The 19,191-nt window shown below is 40.0% G+C and overlaps 1 protein-coding gene across 6 annotated transcripts in view; it reads left to right on the top strand.

Moving 5' to 3' along the window:
* Sgcd (sarcoglycan, delta) overlaps positions 1–15,216 on the top strand; it is a 981,842-nt gene extending 966,626 nt beyond the window's left edge. For 4 of the 6 annotated variants that reach the window (XM_039086545.2, XM_039086546.2, XM_039086547.2 and 1 more), the window contains 2 exons: positions 5,343–5,466; positions 6,880–15,216. In XM_039086545.2, coding sequence (XP_038942473.1) covers positions 5,343–5,466; positions 6,880–7,053 — 298 coding nt within the window. In that variant the 3' untranslated portion in view covers positions 7,054–15,216. The remainder of the gene's footprint in view (positions 1–5,342; positions 5,467–6,879) is intronic. The other 2 variants (NM_001109029.1, NM_001134826.1) reach the window with 1 other exon arrangement.
* The last annotated feature ends 3,975 nt before the right edge of the window (positions 15,217–19,191 follow it).

Genomic DNA, 19,191 nt, shown 5'->3' with positions numbered 1-19,191 from the left:
ACCCCCGTTGAAGGAATCAGAGAAAGAGCTGGAAGAGCTTGAAGGGGCTCGAGACCCCATATGTACAACAATGTCAAGCAACCAGAGCTTCCAGGGACTAAGCCACTACCTAAAGACTATACATGGACTGACCCTGGACTCTGACCTCATAGGTAGCAATGCATATCCTAGTAAGAGCACCAGTGGAAGGGGAAGCCCTGGGTCCTGCTAAGACTGAACCCCCAGTGAACTAGACTGTTGGGGAGAGGGCAGCAATGGGGGGAGGGTTGGGAGGGGAACACCCATAAGGAAGGGGAGGGGGGAGGGGGATGTTTGCCCGGATACCGGGAAAGGGAATAACACTCGAAATGTAAATAAGAAATACTCAAGTTAATAATAAAAAAATAAGCTCTCTAAACCCTGCTCTCACTCTCTTTGTCAAGTTCCTTCTTCATTGCACCTCTACCTTTCACAGATTTATTCACTGAGAACGATAGGTACAATGTATGAGGATATTCAACATATATGGAATTTGGTGTCACAAATATAATCTACTTAACTGTGAGGAATACTGTATGATTCCTGACAAAATGTGACATATGAATCACTTAGCCATCTATGGGGCTAGCTTCTCACTCTCATTCATGGGCACGTACACATCAGTGGGATGTGGATAACATTTCTCTACTAGCACAAGAGGAAGTGATGTCCGTGAAGGACTACCAAGCTTAGACTTCTGTCGGACTCATGAACTTGTCCCAGGTTGCTGATCTCCTCTCACTTCTGAGACAGGCAGAGAGACTGGGACCATTTTCTCTTTTTATCTTCTTTGGCTATCCAGTGTGGCTTACTTAGGCAGATTGTCTGAAGTTTGCTTGCTTCTATGAATCCCATTCTTCTTGCGTTATGCCATTGCACTCTTTCAACACTGACTCCTGCCCGGCTCATCTGTGATGTTACTGTCTTACACCATTCCCAGGCTAGACAGTTTGGGCTATCTTTTTTCTTCATTCCTTTCTCTACCTGTGCCTCCCCTTATTTCACAAGTTAACTCAGCTTATTTACACACTTCCTCTCTTTTGTCAAGTAACCACTAACCTAGACCACTGTGCCTCCTGTAATCATTTGTCTCAGGTGTTTCCTTCACCGTACTGGACTTCACAGATGGATATAACTCCTTAGAATATTTAATCTTTCTCTTTGAAACCTTCCTGGGAAAGAAATGAATGCCTATGCTTACCCAGCCTGTGAGAATTTGATCTGATTTACTTTGTTGGTCTTTATTCTTCTTTAAAAATGTTTTTATTGCTGTTCTGGGAGGGAGTGAGGGATGTGCCGCTGTGCACAGAGGTCAGAAGAAAGCTTTATGGCATTGGTTTTCTCCACTTTTCTGTGAGTTTCCAGAATTGAACTCAAGTTACCAGGCTCATACCCCAAGAGCTGTTATCCTCTAAGCCATCTCACTGCTTCTGGTCTTTTTTCTTCCTATAACCATCAGCTTAGTTTTACTGAAGGTTTCTAAGGTGACTCTTTCTATAGAATATCATATGTGGGATCTCAGTCTTCATAAAATCCAGTCAATGCAGTGAGTGGTCTTATAGTCTGATTGTTATAAACAGGTAGCTACACTTAAGAGACTTGATCAGAGTTATATATCCAGTTAAAAGGCAAAACCCATATTTGACCCTAATTTAGTAGAAATCAAAGCCAATATGTTGCTTACTAGGCTACATCACTTTTGGAAAACCTGTTCCTTTTGTTCCCATCTATACTGCTACCCTGTAAATAAATGCCATTATTTCTTCACAGAATTAGCATTTATGTTTCCAGAAAGTGTCCATGTCTGCCTAAGTCAGTCAGACCGTATAGTTAAAAGAAGAAACAAGAGAAAATAGTCCCAAACTATCTTCCTGTCTCAGAAGTGAGAGATCAGAAGCTTATTGGTCAGATGAAAGTCTAAGTTTGGTAGCCCTGCGTGAACATCATCCTCTTGTGCTAGTAACAGAACTTCATCCACATTACCCTGCTATTATTCCCAGGCTATTAGAAAAGCCTCAAGTGATATCTACACAATGGAATACTACTCAGCCATCAAAAACAATGACTTTATGAAATTCATAGGCAAATGGAATGAACTAGAAAATATCATCCTAAGTGAGGTAACCCAATCACAGAAAAACACACTTGGTATGCACTCATTGATAAATAGATATTGGCCCAAAAGCTTGAATTACCCAAGATGTAATCCACAGACCACAGGAAGCTCAAGAAGAACGATGACCAAAATGCGGATGCTCCCACTCCTTCTTAAAAGGGGAAAAAATATCCATAGGAGGGGATATGCAAGCAGTTTAGAGCAGTGACTCAGGGAATGGCCATTCAGAGCCTGCCCCGCATGTGGCATGCATATATATATATATATACATATATATATATATATATATATATATATATATATATATATATATATATATATATGCCAAAACTAGATAGGATTGATGAAGCTAAAAATGCATGCTGAAAGGGACCGGATATAGATCTCTCCTGAGAGACATATCCAGATCATGTCCAATACAGAGGTCAATGCTAGCAACAAACCACTGAACTGAGAACAGGACCCCCTTAGAGGGATATTAGAGGAAGGATTGAAAGAGTTGAAGGAGCTTACAATCCCGTAAGAGCAACGATGCCAACCAACCAGAGCCTCCAGGGACTAAACCACTACCGAAAGACTATACATGGACAGACCCAGGGCTCCAACTACATATGTAGCAAAGCAGTGGGAAGCCCTTGGCCATGCCAAAGTTGGACCCCCTGTGCAGGAGAATATGAGGGGGGCAGTAAGGGGGATGGATGGGGGGAATATGAGTATGGAGGAGGGGTAGGGGAGGGGGGCTTATGGACTGGAAACCGGGAAAGGGAATAACATTTGAAATGTAAGTAAAGAAATATATCTAATTAAAAAATACTTATAAACTGGAAAAGAAAAGCCTCAAGTGAAGTGAAGTAGGCGTAATAATAAGCAGAAACACACCTGACTTGAGCAGCCTTAGTGCAGGTCTTTTTAAGAGACTGTGTATTGGAAGGATTGTTACCACACACAAGGGAGCGAGACCAGTAAGGATTAGTAGAAATGGAGGCATTTTCTGTGGAAGTACGTTTGGTCTGTTGCTCCTCTTGTAGCTCTGATAGAAAATCCTCAAGGACAAAGCTGCTTTGCAGAAGCAGTTGAGAACAGACATGGTGGAGGAGCCCTCCAATGGGATTGCTCAGTGACGCTAACAACCAGGCAGGCAGCAGAGGGACAGAAGGGTGATGCTGATTTTCAACACATTCACGATATAGGGAAGTTGGGAGAGCTAAGTCGAGAGATTGACCGACCGGAAGGAGGAAGTCAGTGCTAAAGCCACTGCTGAGTCCTCAGTTGAGCTGCTTTCTCCATAAAAGGATCTTCATGAATCCCTGTCTGTTCACACTGTTCAAATCTAGAATAGTCATGGGAATAGCTGAGCTTTCACTCATTAAAGTGAGCTGGTAAAAACATACAAACAAAAAACTATTAAAGGCAAACTAGGTTTTGCCATTATAATTAGCATAGAGCAGGGCTGATTTTCCTTACAGTCAGTGAAATTGACTCCAGGTTTTTGTTTGTTTGCTTGCTTTGCATTTTCAAAAATACATAGAGACATGGAATAAGTACTGTACTGCAATCAAGATAGATATCAGACTTCCATGACCCCAAAACAGCCCCTCCTCCTGTCCTAATCCCCCCTAGACCCAGGCAACCCTTGGGGTCTGTACTAAATCTACATCACAAGGTTAGTCTCAAGAATCCATTTTTGCTAGTTATAATAAGAATGTCAATACCAGAACAGAATCACAGTCCTTATGTGCTCCAATCTCAAAAAAAAAAAAATTATAGAGTGTCACTAAGATACCATAATTTGGAGCCTTTGGATTTTTTTCAAATGAGGAATGCTCAGTAAAACCTACTTAACTCTAGAAATTTCCAAAATCTGAAACACGTTTGGCTTCCATGAATTTTGGGTAAGTAATATTCCATTCACATTCATACTATTTTAGACCAAGTCACATTTCTAATGTGCCAGGCCTGACTTGAATTTTATAAAGAAACTGAGGCTTTGAGAAAATTTAGAGAGTGAAAGAAGAAAGAATTACCTGTGGTTATAATGTTATGGGTCTGAAATCATTCAGAAATTGACCAGTCATTCAGAAATTCACAGGGATAGAAACTAACCATGAATAAATTTTAATAAATAAGAGGTTTTATTAAATACTGGCTAGGTTACTGGCCAGGTGCATTCCTAAGATTCATTTATGTTCAGACTATGCTACTAAATAACATTAGTCAGGGGATTAAAAAGAGAAAACTTACAAGGCTTTGTACATCCTGCCCTCATACAATCGGAGGCAAGTACGCAGTATGACTTAACTTGCTGTCTACATGTGATCAAGCACACATCCTGTGCAGTTGGTGCCACCAAGCTTAGCTTGTTATCTTACATGAACAACAGCTCCCAGCATTCTAGGAAGTTATCTGTCCTTGATCAAGTAGGGCTCACAGGTTGGAGGCAGTTTTGTTTTATAGATCTCTTAAGCACAGTGATTTCAAATTAAACCATAATGTTTGCCCGTGCAATAAAGGGGATGCCTCGTGGCTTGATTATATGACTTTCTGACTCTTAGACCTATTTTTTTTCTTTTAAGCAATATTATCTTTACCTTTAGCTCTGCATGTATATGGTAGCAGGTAGGGAGGTACGTGCATATAGATGCAGATGATGGAGGATAATTAAGAGTATCAGAACCCCAGAGCTGGAGTTCTGAAACCTGTTCCTCAGACTTGCAAAGGCAACAAGCATTCTTAACCACTAAGCCATCTCTCCAGACTCCTATGTCTGTTTTCTTAACTTTGGTCTGATTGGGTACCTTCAGAAGATCCAGATAGTAAGACACAGTGGAGACTTTGTAGAAAGCTGGGTGCTAGAATCCTCTTAATTTTAAAAAATAACAATAATCACAAGGGAGGGGAGATACGGGTAATGCTTTGGTAAGTCTTACTAATAAGGAAATTAAAATTATCAGTTCAGTATACGGTAACATGAGGCCATGATCCTAGAATGCCTTTTCTTACAACCTTTGTAAAATGTGGAAAAGATAAAGCCTAGAAACCTTACACTCTGTTACAAACTTGTATGTCTGTTAAAGCTGATCTAGAAAAATTAGATGAAGTGCTAATTTTTTCATCTAATTTCTTCATAGCTGCTTCAATGCCCTGAGTTTCAGCTTCTTAAAATTCCTAAGCAGGGAAAAGAATCTTTAATTGGTGCCTTGTGTTTCAGGTTGGAGTCCCCAACCCGCTCTCTAGTGATGGAAGCCCCAAAAGGAGTAGAAATAAATGCAGAAGCTGGCAATATGGAGGCCACCTGCAGAAGTGAGCTGAGACTGGAGTCCAAGGACGGAGAGGTAAGGACTAGGAACGACAGAAATTGGGAGCCTACCTTTCCCCTAGTAGCACTGGTTAGCACAGAGATTAATATCAACCCAAGAGTCTCATAAGAGGGTTGAACATCATGACTATGAATTAAACCCATAATACATAAATGCTATGATTAGTTATTTGTGAAGTGCTAGGATAATACTGTGTATGTATCACAAGTAAAACATTACATAACTGTGATAATGAACACTATTTCCAAATTCTCTCTTTCCCATAACCTTAAAATAAGATTTAGTTCCTCCACATAATGAAGTTGTATATCCCACCCATGTGGCTGAAATAAACTTAGTACACGTGAAATTATTTCATGTTGTGTCCTTGGGTTCTCTTTGAGAATGAAGAGTCAGGTCTAAGAAGTATCCTGAGTCAGAATGAGTCAGAAACTAACAGGGTATAAGTAGATGGCCAAAGAGTAACTTGTTGCTGGCACTCCTCACCCCAACACAACTGGGTCATTGAACACAAATGCCACTTGTCATTTCATAGAAAAGTTAATCTAAGTTCTCCTAGGGGCAGAAGTCTGACTTGGCTGCAGATTATGACCCTTTTCAAGTGTTCATAGGTTAACTGTTTTATTTAAGGATGAAAATAAAGGGACAACCTGACTTTTAAAGATAAAACGCTATTCCGCCTGGCCTGCCTACTTACCAGGCATTCGGCTCACCCTGTGTCATTATAGCCACTAGGTGGATATTAAAAAATGTCTGGTAGATACTCACTTTTATTTGTTTTTAAAGAATTTGTCTGATGGAGCCTTCCATCATAACAACCGCCTCTCAAATAGCCACAAGCTGCAAGCCATGCTCGTAAAAATAGGAGCTACCTCCTCAAGGTAGCTCGCAGCCACTCAGACCTGACCTCTGGAGGAGACAGTTATTTATCAAAAACCTAATGGTATCTTTCACCACAGCTTATCATATATGCAGGGTATTTCTGAAAGTATATTTATGTTGGATATCAGTGCCACCATTAAAAAAAGAAAGCAAGAGGAAGGCTCACTAACCTTTGAAATCGTGGATAATGCCGTATACTCTACTGTCTTCTGGAAGCTTCATACTAGCCATGGACATGCGGTGCCCTGAAGGAATGAAAGCTAATGTGTCATTCCCACATTTATTTGACTCTATGCCACTCTTCTTAGTCTGCATACCACACTTTTGAAAGATGCTGCTATCTCATATTGCTAGAATATAGGCTTGTGCTACAGGTTAGAATATAGGTTAGAGGCTGTCTTATCTCCACTGTCAACACTGCTCAGCACACAGTAGATACTAGTGAGGTTTATATTTAATGGAATAGTCAGCTTTCTGATCTTGGATAGTCAGGAACTTAGAAAACAGCTTCTGACTGACTCTTTCTTTCCTATTCACTCTCTCTAGATTAAGTTAGATGCTGCGAAAATCAAACTACCTAGACTGCCTCGTGGATCCTACACACCCACAGGAACGAGGCAGAAGGTCTTCGAGGTCTGCGTCTGCGCCAATGGGAGGTTATTCCTGTCCCAGGCAGGAACTGGTTCTACTTGTCAGATAAACACAAGTGTCTGCCTTTGAAAGACTTCCATAATGGACAATTGTCGGCAGCATAAAGGCCCTTTTTGGCTTGAGACACTGGCTGCCAGCTATTTTTACTAGAACACAGAAAGCCTATCAAAGCCCTTGTGTGTGTGTGTGTGTGTGTGTGTGTGTGTGTGTGTATGAGTGGGTTGTTTGTGAGCGAATATAAATATATATAAATATATAAATAAATATATATATATCCTCTGTATAAAATGAGGTTTCAGTACAAAAGGAACCATGGGTGACCCTGTGACATCATCCACTGTCATTTTTCTGCCCCATTCCCATCATCGACATGACAGAAAAGAAGTACTCATTCAGGCCCAGCATTCCCTAGGCAATTTCAAATCACAGAGTGGATTGAGCACCCACAAAATATCCATCAATGTGTTCAGGAAATCACCTAGCTTCTCTTGTAGAGCCATTAGAGGCAATGATGGCGGGAATCTTCAGCTCACTCTCAAGTGCTGATATACAGGCCGAAAAGAAAACCAGACCCATCTGTAATCTCAACACCAAGGAAGTTGTGGTGATAGAGGCCAGCCTGGGCTACATAGTAAGACTATGTTAAAGACATAGATATTTGGTTTCCCTTTTATACTTTCAGCCAAGCTGATCACGTTCTTCTCCTCAAGATAAGGATGAGGTAAAAACCATAGAAACTAGCCATAAAATCTCAAAGTGGCCACCCTACCTTTGCAGACCAACAATACTAGGAATTGTGTGACTAAATGAATGGGGGTGGGTAGTAATGAATTCTGAATGAACTTAAGCCACTGACCTAACTTCTATTATTCAACTTACATATTTGCCCACAGCCAATGAGAAAGAGCTTTGAAACTGGCATAAAAGAGGAAACCAGCTCTTCCTCTCTAGGCTAGAAACCAATCAATGGCTTTACAAGCAAAGAAGATGAAGGAGACACCTCTTTTAAAGGAGAACTGTCACTCAAGCTTTTAAGTTCTCCTTCCTGACTTTATCCAACAGATGGACTCAAAACCATTAAATCAGTCAGAATCTCAAAGAGTGAGCCCCAGATCCCAAGAGAAGTAATTCTAAGATGAAAATCTAAGAGAACCATAGGGAAGCTAGCTAATTCTCCCAAGTTTCTTGAGATGAGTGGGCCATTTGGAGACATGTCCTATTTCCAAGGGCTTGCACAATCTCTCTTGCTTTGCTCTTGTATCTTTTGTCAGTACTGGGCTATTCATCTTCCTGAACTCACTGTTGCGTTTTCTCTAGGAGTCACAAACCTAAGACTCTACATGCTGCCAAAATTGCTAATGGCAAGTTAATAAAAAAAAAAAAAAACAGGGTCATGTGTCTGCCTCAGAATCACTGTGTCCCCTGGGCTCAGCAGCAGTCACTCCCCATATATGAAAATAGCTCTCTAATTCCCGCCATCAGCTACCTCTTAGCACCCCACCTTTATTACCATGCCCCAGGGTCACCCTGGCCAGCTCTTGTGCTGGGACAGGGGATTATACCATCTCTGTTCAAAGAGGGGAAACTGTGCCTATGCCTTAAGCCAATGCACTCAGCAAGGAGAAGCACATTCTATTTATCTTGGTACCTGTAGTTTATTTTGGGTGGTTGGAGGGAAATGGTTTAGTCGCGACTGGACATCAGAAACTGGTAGACAAACCAGTTTCCACATTTGGGATTTGAAGAGCCCAGAATGGAGGTATAACTGGCTTAGAACATCCTGGAAGCCAGTAGACAAGCAGCAACCCTACAATTTGGAATGAAGTTGTATTTGTAGGCCTGAATGGCATTTGTTTGTTTTTTTGTTTTTGTTTTTGTTTTTGTTTGCCACGAGGTTCTAAATTTTTCTTACTTCACAAGATGAATGGTTTGTTACAGGAGGCAAAAAAAGAAGTTTGCTATTTCTGATATGACAGACAAGTATTAGTCTGAGGTTTATACACAGGGGATGGACTCCTCAGTTGCTTATTGTCACAAAGAAGGGACTTTCCTATCCTGACTCATAACTTGGACTTCTGGCTTTTAGGCCAGGCCTAGTTCCCCTCACCCTCTCTGCATCTTATGCAGAGGCACTGGGTGGGTCAATCTTAGGGCAAGATCCTTAAAATTGCTCCATTTACAGTATAGAACTCTAAAAGGGGGATCCTGTGAGAGGCCTCAAGTTACTGGACGCTGGTGATACCCAGTATCTTGTAGGCCTTTTCTGCCAAGATCTACATGTTTCTCATACACGGGTATCATTTCAAGTCACAAAAAGCCCTTCTTAGCTATTAGAAATACCTACCCTACATCATTCAAATAAACAATAACTCTGAAGTCCCTTGGGTTCATAGAAAAGACAGGGTTGTTTTGAGGCAGGTGGAGGGAGTAGTTTAAATGGACAAACTGCCTTTGCGTCTCACACCTATAATCTATAGATAGGCCGAAAAAACAAAGTTCCCTGAACCTCTTCTGATGTTATTTACCAATTGTGACATAAAAGTCATACTCCTCATGAATTTTATGACAATTAAAAACCGCTGTGTTCACACATGTAAAATTGAACCCTAGAGCAAGCAAGTAAGTCAGGCATGATCTTGATTCACATGCAAATACACAATCAAAATGATATCAATTGGGGATACAAATCAAGAATCTCTGGAGGAATACATGATACAACATTGTGATTGATTCTGTTTTTCAATTATGTGAAAGAACCACAGGCCATCAGGTAATAACCAGGATCTCTAGCATGAGTAAAATAATGTGTTTCAGTTTAGACTAGAAACTGGTAAAATGCATCCTTAGTCAATGAACTTCTTGCACCCACCTACCCAATGCTCATTAACAAGGACATTTGTCCATCGTCACAAAAGAAACTTTCACCAGAATTCTTGGGGTGGGGTTGGGGGAGGAGGGAACCAGCATTCATATTAATGTCTGCTGACCCCTACTTTTAAAAAAAAATGAGTCTTTCTAGTCTTTATATATAGTATCTTCTAGATAATCACACCTCTGGGTATATTAAGCAGCTGGTAGAATAGCAGGATTCAAATGAACCTTCAGCCTCCTAGAACTTCCGGTATGGTACTGTACTTCGGAAAACATTTTACAAACCAAAATGTGATCTCTGGATATATTTATCACTTACTTCTGTTTGGTATGGCAATTCTGTAAATCATAGGAGTTCCATTTGGAGGGACTACTTCAAGACACCAGACGTTTGAAACGTGGCATCTGTCTAGATAGAAACTTGATATGTGGCTCCATGATGGTTAAATGACTAAGGGACAGCACTTACAGACTTGAATTCGTGGTCAGCTTCCTTTGGGTTATTCTCTCTATAGATAAGGATTATTGCACAACTACAAACCATAGACCAAAGACTGGTTAAGGGGTGATGCTATTGAAAGGGTCAATAAACTATGAACTGGAGACCAAGCCTGATTCCATGACCAGCGACATTTATTTGTCGCCTTTGAGCCATGCTACTATAGACCCCCACAATCGACTGCATGGCCAGGAAACCATTAAGATTATATAGTTCTTCATAAAACGCATTTGCTGACCCCTGAGCTACAGCTTACTTGTGGACTGTGTTACACATAGTGGAACAGAAGTTGGGTTTCTCAGGAACAGGAGGTAGCTTGTGTTTCCCTGGGGCCTTGGGAATATGAAAGTTGGCTGAGTATTTGAAGAAGAAGGACGTGACTAAGAGAGAAGGCATATCGGAGGATTTGGGGTAACTGAGGGAGTGGAATGAGAAGAAGCTTGTGAACAAGCAAGATGTGCTCCTATCTGTGTCACTCTTTCCAGAGGAGCTTTGATAGGTATTTCTCAGGTGAGCAATGTTTGACCAGAAGTATGTGGAGGAGAATGATCTTGACTCAGTCTCTTCCCTAAAAATTCTTGAGTCTATCTGCACTGAGGAAGACTGCATCATCCCATGTGCCAGAGAGCCTTCTATACCTAGGTCCTCCAGAGAATAGTTTTAACCCTTATATGACCTCTGTCACCTATACCTCCAGTGTAGCCAGTGTTCCTATACCCTCACATTAGCCCGCTGAAAAACAGGAAGGATGAAAAACAACAACTTTATATATATGTAGGCATAAGTAACCATTGAGATCCTTCCCTTGGAGTCATTTCTAGGAGTGGCCAGAAGAATGGCAGTTTACTTTTGCTCTTAGGAATTTGGGTCTTTTCTTTGCTCCTTGGAGTGGAAAGAATACAAAAGGGGGGAGGGGCTGTTTCATATGTACACACCTCTCTGCTTCTGTGCAGTAGGGCAGATTTCTACTGTAGGTCTGTCCCTTTTGCTGATAGTAGCTTTGTACTTAGTATGCTAACTCAGCATCATGATAAATGAAGCTTGGAGGATGTGAGTATTCACCTTGGAGAGGCAGGATATGTTTCAATGAGAATGCCCGCCATTTTTGGTCCTTAATCTACATCATGACAGGAAAGCCCTCTGCCATCCATATTAATACATCGGAAGGATCTGGTTGGCAGAGCAATGAGGGTATCCTGGATTATAAACAAAAGGTAGCATAATGCTTGGGCCAAAATGTTGAACTTATCCATTTTAAGCACCCAATCCTTTTTTAAGGATCAATAAAAGGAAAAAAAACTTATTTATGTAAGTTGTAAACAAGACTAGATCTCTCTCCCCACACCACACACCTTAGGGAGTCTTAGGTAAAAGGACAAGATGATAATCAGCTCCCTGAATGATATATTGGCAGGTCGCCCTGTAGCAGGCAGGTGAGGGGACAGATCTAATGAAAGACAACCTTAGAAAACTGGTCTTTCTTCTCAAAGATAAAATGTCTCTCTTGTAGTCTTTCATCATTTTTCCCTTGGAGGAAGGCTTCCCTGGTTCCAACATATTTCCATTAAAACAGTCGAAACTTCCTGCATTAGGATGTCAGATGCATCTCTTCCTCTATGGTAATCGGAATTTTAAATTATACAGTTGCCTCTGAATTTCTCCTTCACAAAGCCAAACCCCTGATAAGTGATAAAGCAGACAGCCACCAGCCAGCCACCAGCCTGCTGCTCCTGCCCGCACAATGCACCGTAGGCATTAGCACTTTCTAAAGCAATGTGATTCGTATGAGTCTTAAAAGCTTTCTTCATAATGGACTCCTTGAAATTTGTCAAGGCAGGTCTGAATGGCAAAGGAAAAATAATTACTTGTGGGAGGTCCTCTTTCCGAAGAGCACCCAGTGGAGAAGAAAATCCCTTGGTGGCATCCAGGCTCGGGAAGGTTATTTGGTGCCTGTCCCCCTCCCCACAACCCCCAGGTCTTGCTTTTGTGGAAGTGGACAGAGTAAGAAATCATCAGTATCTTCTTTTGAGGGAGATAGAATGTCATCAGCCTTTGATGCAGTAGGGAGGGTTAAATCACGGCACAGGATTAATGATGCCATCAGACCCACACATGAAGAGTGGCAAGAGTAGAGCAGCCGCACCGCCAACTGCTGCTCAATCAGCCCAGCAACAGGCAGCATCAGGACATGCTTTGAGGATACCACTGGAATAGACCAAAGGAACAATCGCTGTAGGCAAGAAGCAGCTTTAAAGTCCCAGCCCATCTGTCCTCCTAGGAAGCCAGAGTCCTCAGCCAAAAGCCTCGCTCCGCGGGTTGCCATCCTCAGTGCAAAGTGTGTGGCTTTTGCTTCCTCACTAAATATAACAGGTTTAAAGCTGCCCTTGCTGAGAAATCAGGAAAGGAAACATATGTTTAAGAATTTAAAAAGAAAAAAAAAAGCCTACCCAGCATACCCAGTGTCTTCAAAGTCCATTTTTACTTTTTTTGTCACTGGAAGCAGAAGATAGCTTAGATTTCATAAAGAGACTCAAAACTAGACCGTTCATTTAGCTGAGCGATAAAACTGGATTGTCTGAGAACTGAGAAATGACCTTGTTCAATGGGGAAGACATTGGTGTTCAGCGTTCCTGTTAATATGACTTGTGAGAGTCTAAGAAATTCAGGGGCATGGACTCTTTGTTTGCAGAACAGGAGAAAAGCTATAAAATGTCACCACAAAAGGAGTCATGTCTTCAAAATTCATGCATAAAAGAAAGAGGCTTCCTTGGGTCCACAGCCTACCCTAAAATCTGGAAAGAGCTAGACTCTACTTTCCAATCATCATCAGGATTGTGTATTAATAGTCATTAAAGTGTGTATTAGGTGCTTGCTGAATGCTTTATACACATCTGATGATTGGAGTTAAGCTCCGTACAAGGTTCTAAATCACAGATATGGAAACATTAGGACTTCAAGAAGCTAAGAAACATTTTCTAATTCAACTACCTATGAAATGATCAAGCCAGAGAGTGAGCCTCATTCTTGAGGAGTTACCAACCTTTCAAGTTAGTTTCAAGTTGGTGAGCAGTGGTTTAGACTAGACCATCCTGAGCGAATAAGACTACAGAATTTTCGCATCTCCATTTTCTGTAATTTCTTATCAAGGTTGCATACTATAGGAAAATGTGGATATGTGGAGTGGAAATATAGAATAACTGAATAACAGAATCTAAAACAACAACAAAATTATATTGTTCTGGTTATGATTCTTGTTAAGTTACACTCCCTTATGATTGGAGGATATATCAGTTGCGAGTCTCATATGTAGGAAAAAATTTGAATATTCAGTAGTGTATCTGTATGGATGAACAATCCTGTACTCCATACATATAGTTCCTTCTACACCTCCCTCCAAAAAAATCAAATGTCTTATTTTATGTGAGGTTTTTGACACTATTAGACTCTTGCTTTGCTTCTGGTAAAATAAAATCATCAAATAAATTGGGACTCAATCTCTATCACTGAGAACTAACTAGGACTCAATTCATTTTAAGCATTCAGTACCATATGGAGCAAAACAAGCCACTCTGATGCTGTAATGGTTTAATCCTCAACCCTGCTCAATTATCACTAAAAGGCCACATCACTCCCCTGGTGCAGAATTCTTCTCACTAGAGCTTTGAGGCTATCACCACCAATTCTCACGAGTTGGAAATGAGAGGCATTCTACACCTTAACCAAGGCACCTTTTTTACATTGGCATCCTGCCCTCAGCTCTGAAGCTATAGGTATCCCAACTGGAAAGCAGGAAGTGAATACATCCACAGTTCATTTCTAACTGGGTAGCTTTGGAACGTTGGCACCTTCTGAAACACAGAATTGGAGGTTGGTCCATAGGTGTTAATAGACAAGATCTTGTTTTGAAAAATTAACACAGCCGGAGTCTGTCTAGGTAGACTACACATTACTATGCCCTTGTCAAAGTCTTGCTGTTAGCCTGGTCCTCACAGAGCTGAGAGATGCTATGAGATAAGGCTGACTGCTTCTATGTACATCCTACACAGGACAGTGGAGGGTCTGAATGCTCTCATACTTATCCCCAGGGCTAGAACTTGTTTGCTTGTACTGCTCATACAACCTTAGGAATGAATTCAGTTAAAGAACCTCAGGTTGGGTCAGTCAGGGATTTCTCTTCCAATGGTATAAGTTTCCAGACAGCAAACCATGTATGCGTACCTTTAGTGGGTCTCATTTAACCAACCGAAAAAAGCCCTACAAAAGATTGGAAATTATAGCAAATTAATAGGAACTGATGGCATACTTAGAATACAGCAACACAGAAGCAATTTCCATCCAATATTTTCATGAGGAGGTGGGATAGATTTTCTTATCTCTCTTAGCATTTTGTCCAGAAAAGCATACCTGATGTGGTCATGCTTTAGATAGGAGGTAGGACATCCTTCATAATGGATGCCCTTTGGAGAAGATACGCTGAAGCCCTTAACAAAAAAAAGATGAGGTCATAAAAGTTCAATTGTTTGGTGATTATGAACTTTGAAAAAGGAACCCCATCTGGATGAATGAACCAATGGAGTTGGCCTTTGTGTTACTTTTAGGTTTTGTTTTGTTTTGTTTTCTCTGGGTTTGGGTGTGAGATGAGAAGAGTTTTTTTTTTTTTTTTTTAGTTTTGTTTTAAATAACATCAATCCTTGCACACTCTATGCAAAACTTTTGTAAGCATTGCAATAATGCTATGAATTACAAGGAACTATTTTAACTTTATTACACTTTCTGTATAAAAACAAATTTGTATTTAATATTATTTCAACTGCAGTCTTGTAAAATATATTAATAAAAAATAATGATTGGTAAGAAGGAAAGTACCCTTGTCCACTTCTTCAGGGAGCTCCTCCTCTCTCACAGCTAATAAAATTCCACATTAATTTTCTTCCACATTTCTCTGATCAATGGTCTGACATGTTGGCTGAGACATTTTGGCTCTTAGGAAGAGATTCGCGTGGACTTATTTATGGAAAGAGAGGTTAATTTAAGGTAAGCATGTTCTGCGACTGAGTCACATGACTTGGAGCAGGTCAAGGGAAAGGCTATTCCTAATGGCTTCCTAAGGCATCCTTATGGGCTTTTGCAGAAGGAACTCACCACTATGCTCTCCAAGTCCTTGAAGAAGTCAATCTGACTATTTCCTACTGGGGAGACCCAATTCAATCAGCATCCCTTGTCAGACTGTGGACAGGTGACCTTGGAGTCTGGTACTCAATCCTAATCAAATATGTTTTCATCTTTTTTCCAAAGAATAATTCAACATACTTCTGAATGGAGCACAGTGAGAGCAAGTAGCCTGGAAGATAGACTTCCCTTGACCTCGCTGTACTCAGTCCTTCATTTTGTGTATCTTCCCCTTCCATAAGTCACTATGCATCCATTTATTCCGTCTGCCTAAAACACTTCCTATCTTGCACCATCTGCCTCAGAATCCCATGCCTCCCAATCTCACGTGTAATTTCTTTATGATCTTCATCATTAACCCTGAATTCTACCATTACCTTACTTCACCTCATAATATGACATTGTACTGGGCTCTTATCTATCTGAAACCTTAGAATCCTTACAGATTAAAGGGGCAAACACTTGAGAACATCAATCACCTAATCAATCATCGCAATTGCATTCTAACGTAAATAGATCATTTCCTCATCTAGAAAATGTAACACATATTTCTCATGTCCCGTACATGACAAAGTAGTGCACTCATTTTCAATGTATTTTCATCAAAGGCTACTTCTCATTAAATTTACCTGCTGACTCAAAGCAAAAGGCTGTATAGTAAAAGTCTCATTCCAAAGCAACACAGAATCTATGTCTAAAAATGCACTTGTTTTAAAGCAATCTACATAAAAGAGAATTTAGTTACCAGTTTAAAGTTGTGCTGGAGAAAAAAATTTTAGCTTTAAAAGACAAAGAAACACTCAAGATGGAGAAATGCAGGCAAATACTGATGAATCAAACTTCCAGGCTCCAAAATAGGAATGTATGGAGATACAAGAAGAGTTAAAGAAAAAAAAAAGGCCATGTTCCTTTTCTTCCAGGAAGGGAATTTTTCAAAGTAGCAAATAGATATACATTAGTAACTGCTAGATTTCTTTCTATCTTGATCCCGTCACATAAGATACTGTAATGGTGTATCCTTCTTGAACCTTAGAGTCAAAATATAGGGGTAGGAATGTGGACTCTGCACAGAGTAATACATTAAACACATTTCAAAAGACGCTGTGAGCAACACTCAGGAATCAGCATCTCAAGTACAATGACAAGGTAATTTTAGTTTGTGTTTGCCAAGTTTTAATGACTCTCAACAATACTAAACACTTAGCCAAAATTGAGGATCAATTTACTGTCCCCAATACCCTTGTTATTCTTCAATAAGAGGACAACAAGTGAGCTTCTTAGTCTTCTTGGCACAAACAATTAGACATAATTATAATACTTTTAATAACAAGATAACTCATTATAATTTAAAAATATGATAATCTTTCAAATTACAGTCCATTTGAGTAGGAGACAAGCAATTTGGAAGTAACAAAGTTTCAGAGAGTAGTCATTAACCAAAGGCACATTTATGACTCTAAATAATCAGTCTTCCTCTACTGAGAGGCCATGTGGACAGTTGTATTTTAAAACGTGGTATAGAAATAAATCACCAATAAAATCATTATTAAAAGAGATTGATATTTTAAAGTAGACTATATATATAATATATATATATACATACACACACATACACACACACACACACACACACACACACACACACACATACACACACATATGTCATTTAGGAGAGATCCAGTTATAGCATGCTCCACCCTGTTAATGGTACATGATGAAGCAGCTATAATGAACAAGAAACTAAAGTATAAAACCATGAAGAGTGACAAGAAATTTTTAAAAAGAACATAATTGTGGGAGGGAACTATTATCACTATGTTGTAGCTTCTACAAAGTTACAAAGCATAAAACCCAGACACACGTGTACATAAACACAGGCATACATATGCACACAGGCACCCATGTGTATTCAGTATACACATACTTCCTCATGACAACAAGGAGTAGCTTTTCTTTGCCTTTCCATGAGCACATAAAAGAAAAGAACAAGATCAGAATGAAAAAGATTTTCTGGCTGTATTGCCTCCAAATAAAAAAATAGATCGCGTATTTTAAGTTAACAAGATGCTTGGAATTTGAAGGGAACAGCATTCTGTTAGTGAATCCATGATTTGAGAAAGAAACCGGCCTATTTAAGGATTGGATCCCACACCCCTAGCCAAACTAGAGATCTCCCTGGAAAGCCTCCAGCATGCAGGCCAACACCACACATCGTTGGAGGAGGTGGTGCAGACCTTCATAGTCCCAGGACCCAGGAGGCAGAGGCAGGAAAATCTCCGAATTCCAGGCTAGCCTGTGCTACATGGTGAGGTACTGTTTCAAAAATAAAAAATTTAAAAACGCACTCCAACTTACATATGATGGAAAGTCTTCCGAGATATATAAGGGTTTTGAGTTTTCAGTAGAGAAATGATAGAAGCGTCCACCATGAGATTCCAAACCTGCCAGCACAGGAACAGAAGTGAGCAGCAAGGCTAAGAGAAGAGCTTCTAAACTTCATGTCAAAAATAAAATCAAAAAGAAAAATCTGAAAGACACAGTACTGCCAGTTAATCTTTAAAGCATAAAAATAAACTTTAAAAACACACATATAAAATTAGAATCTACGTTATTTCTTTATATGAATAAATGGAAAACCTTGGTGAGATATAAGACTTTAAAAATTCACCAAGCCTTAAAAAGATCAGTGCTTGCTTTTCCCCACAGCTTAAAGCACTTCTCAGGTAGAAAATTCCACTAAGTCTGGTGAGTTTTGCTATATACATACAACGTATGCTAAGTATAATGGCCATCCATCCAGACATAAATAAATCTCCATGTGGAAGAGTGGAATGTCCCTTGTGCTAAGAAAAATGAGCAGTTTTCAAAGACAGAAAAGTAAAATGAAGAGACCAAGCCTGAGTGGTAAAGAGAAAAACTGATAGAACTTTTCTTTTGTTCTCTCGGGTTTATTTATTTATATATTTAATACTCTACCCAATAGGCATTTTGTTCTAATTTCCAGGCAAAATTAAATAGAAAACAAATAGCAAAGATAAACCATAGAGTCCAGACAAAATCCTAACAGACAGCCATAGCGATGGTGACATTTTCCAAATGTGTGTGATTTCAGCACTCAATGAGGTTGCAGTGGGCAATCACAGGAGTGAAAGAGCTACAAGTGAAATAAAGGATGCTGGGAGAAAGAGTTGGATTTCCAACACAAATCAAGGTAAAAGGTAAAGCTCATGAGACTGATATTTGAAAAACTGACCAACAATGTATTGGTTGAAGTAAAGAGGCTTTTGCATCACACCTTAGATCATCTCCAATGGATACTTGAGGGCTTAAGAACATTGCTTTATCTGGTGTCTATGTGCTCTTGTAAATAACATATGCCCCTCGCTCAGGACATCTCAGCCTCTTCTGCTGTGTATGCAATGATCTGAAATGCAGGTATAACACATTATGGAAGATAAGACAAGTTAACAGAATAGACTATCAATTTACCACAGTCTGTGGAAGGATGATAGGGGGACTTGCAGAGAAGAAACGAGCCCACTGAAGTATTCCTTTTGTTTTATTTTGCTTTGTTTTGTTTTCTGTGTGTCAGGAGTGGGGGTAGGTTAAATTTTATTAATTTTCTTAAGATAGTTGCTCCATGATTCAGACTGGTCTCAAACTCACAT

This window comes from Rattus norvegicus, chromosome 10, assembly GCF_036323735.1.
Source record: "Rattus norvegicus strain BN/NHsdMcwi chromosome 10, GRCr8, whole genome shotgun sequence".
Classification (NCBI taxonomy): Eukaryota; Metazoa; Chordata; class Mammalia; order Rodentia; family Muridae; genus Rattus; species Rattus norvegicus.
The sequence above is the reverse complement of the archived record's forward strand: the minus strand, read 5'-3'. Positions and strand labels throughout refer to the sequence as shown.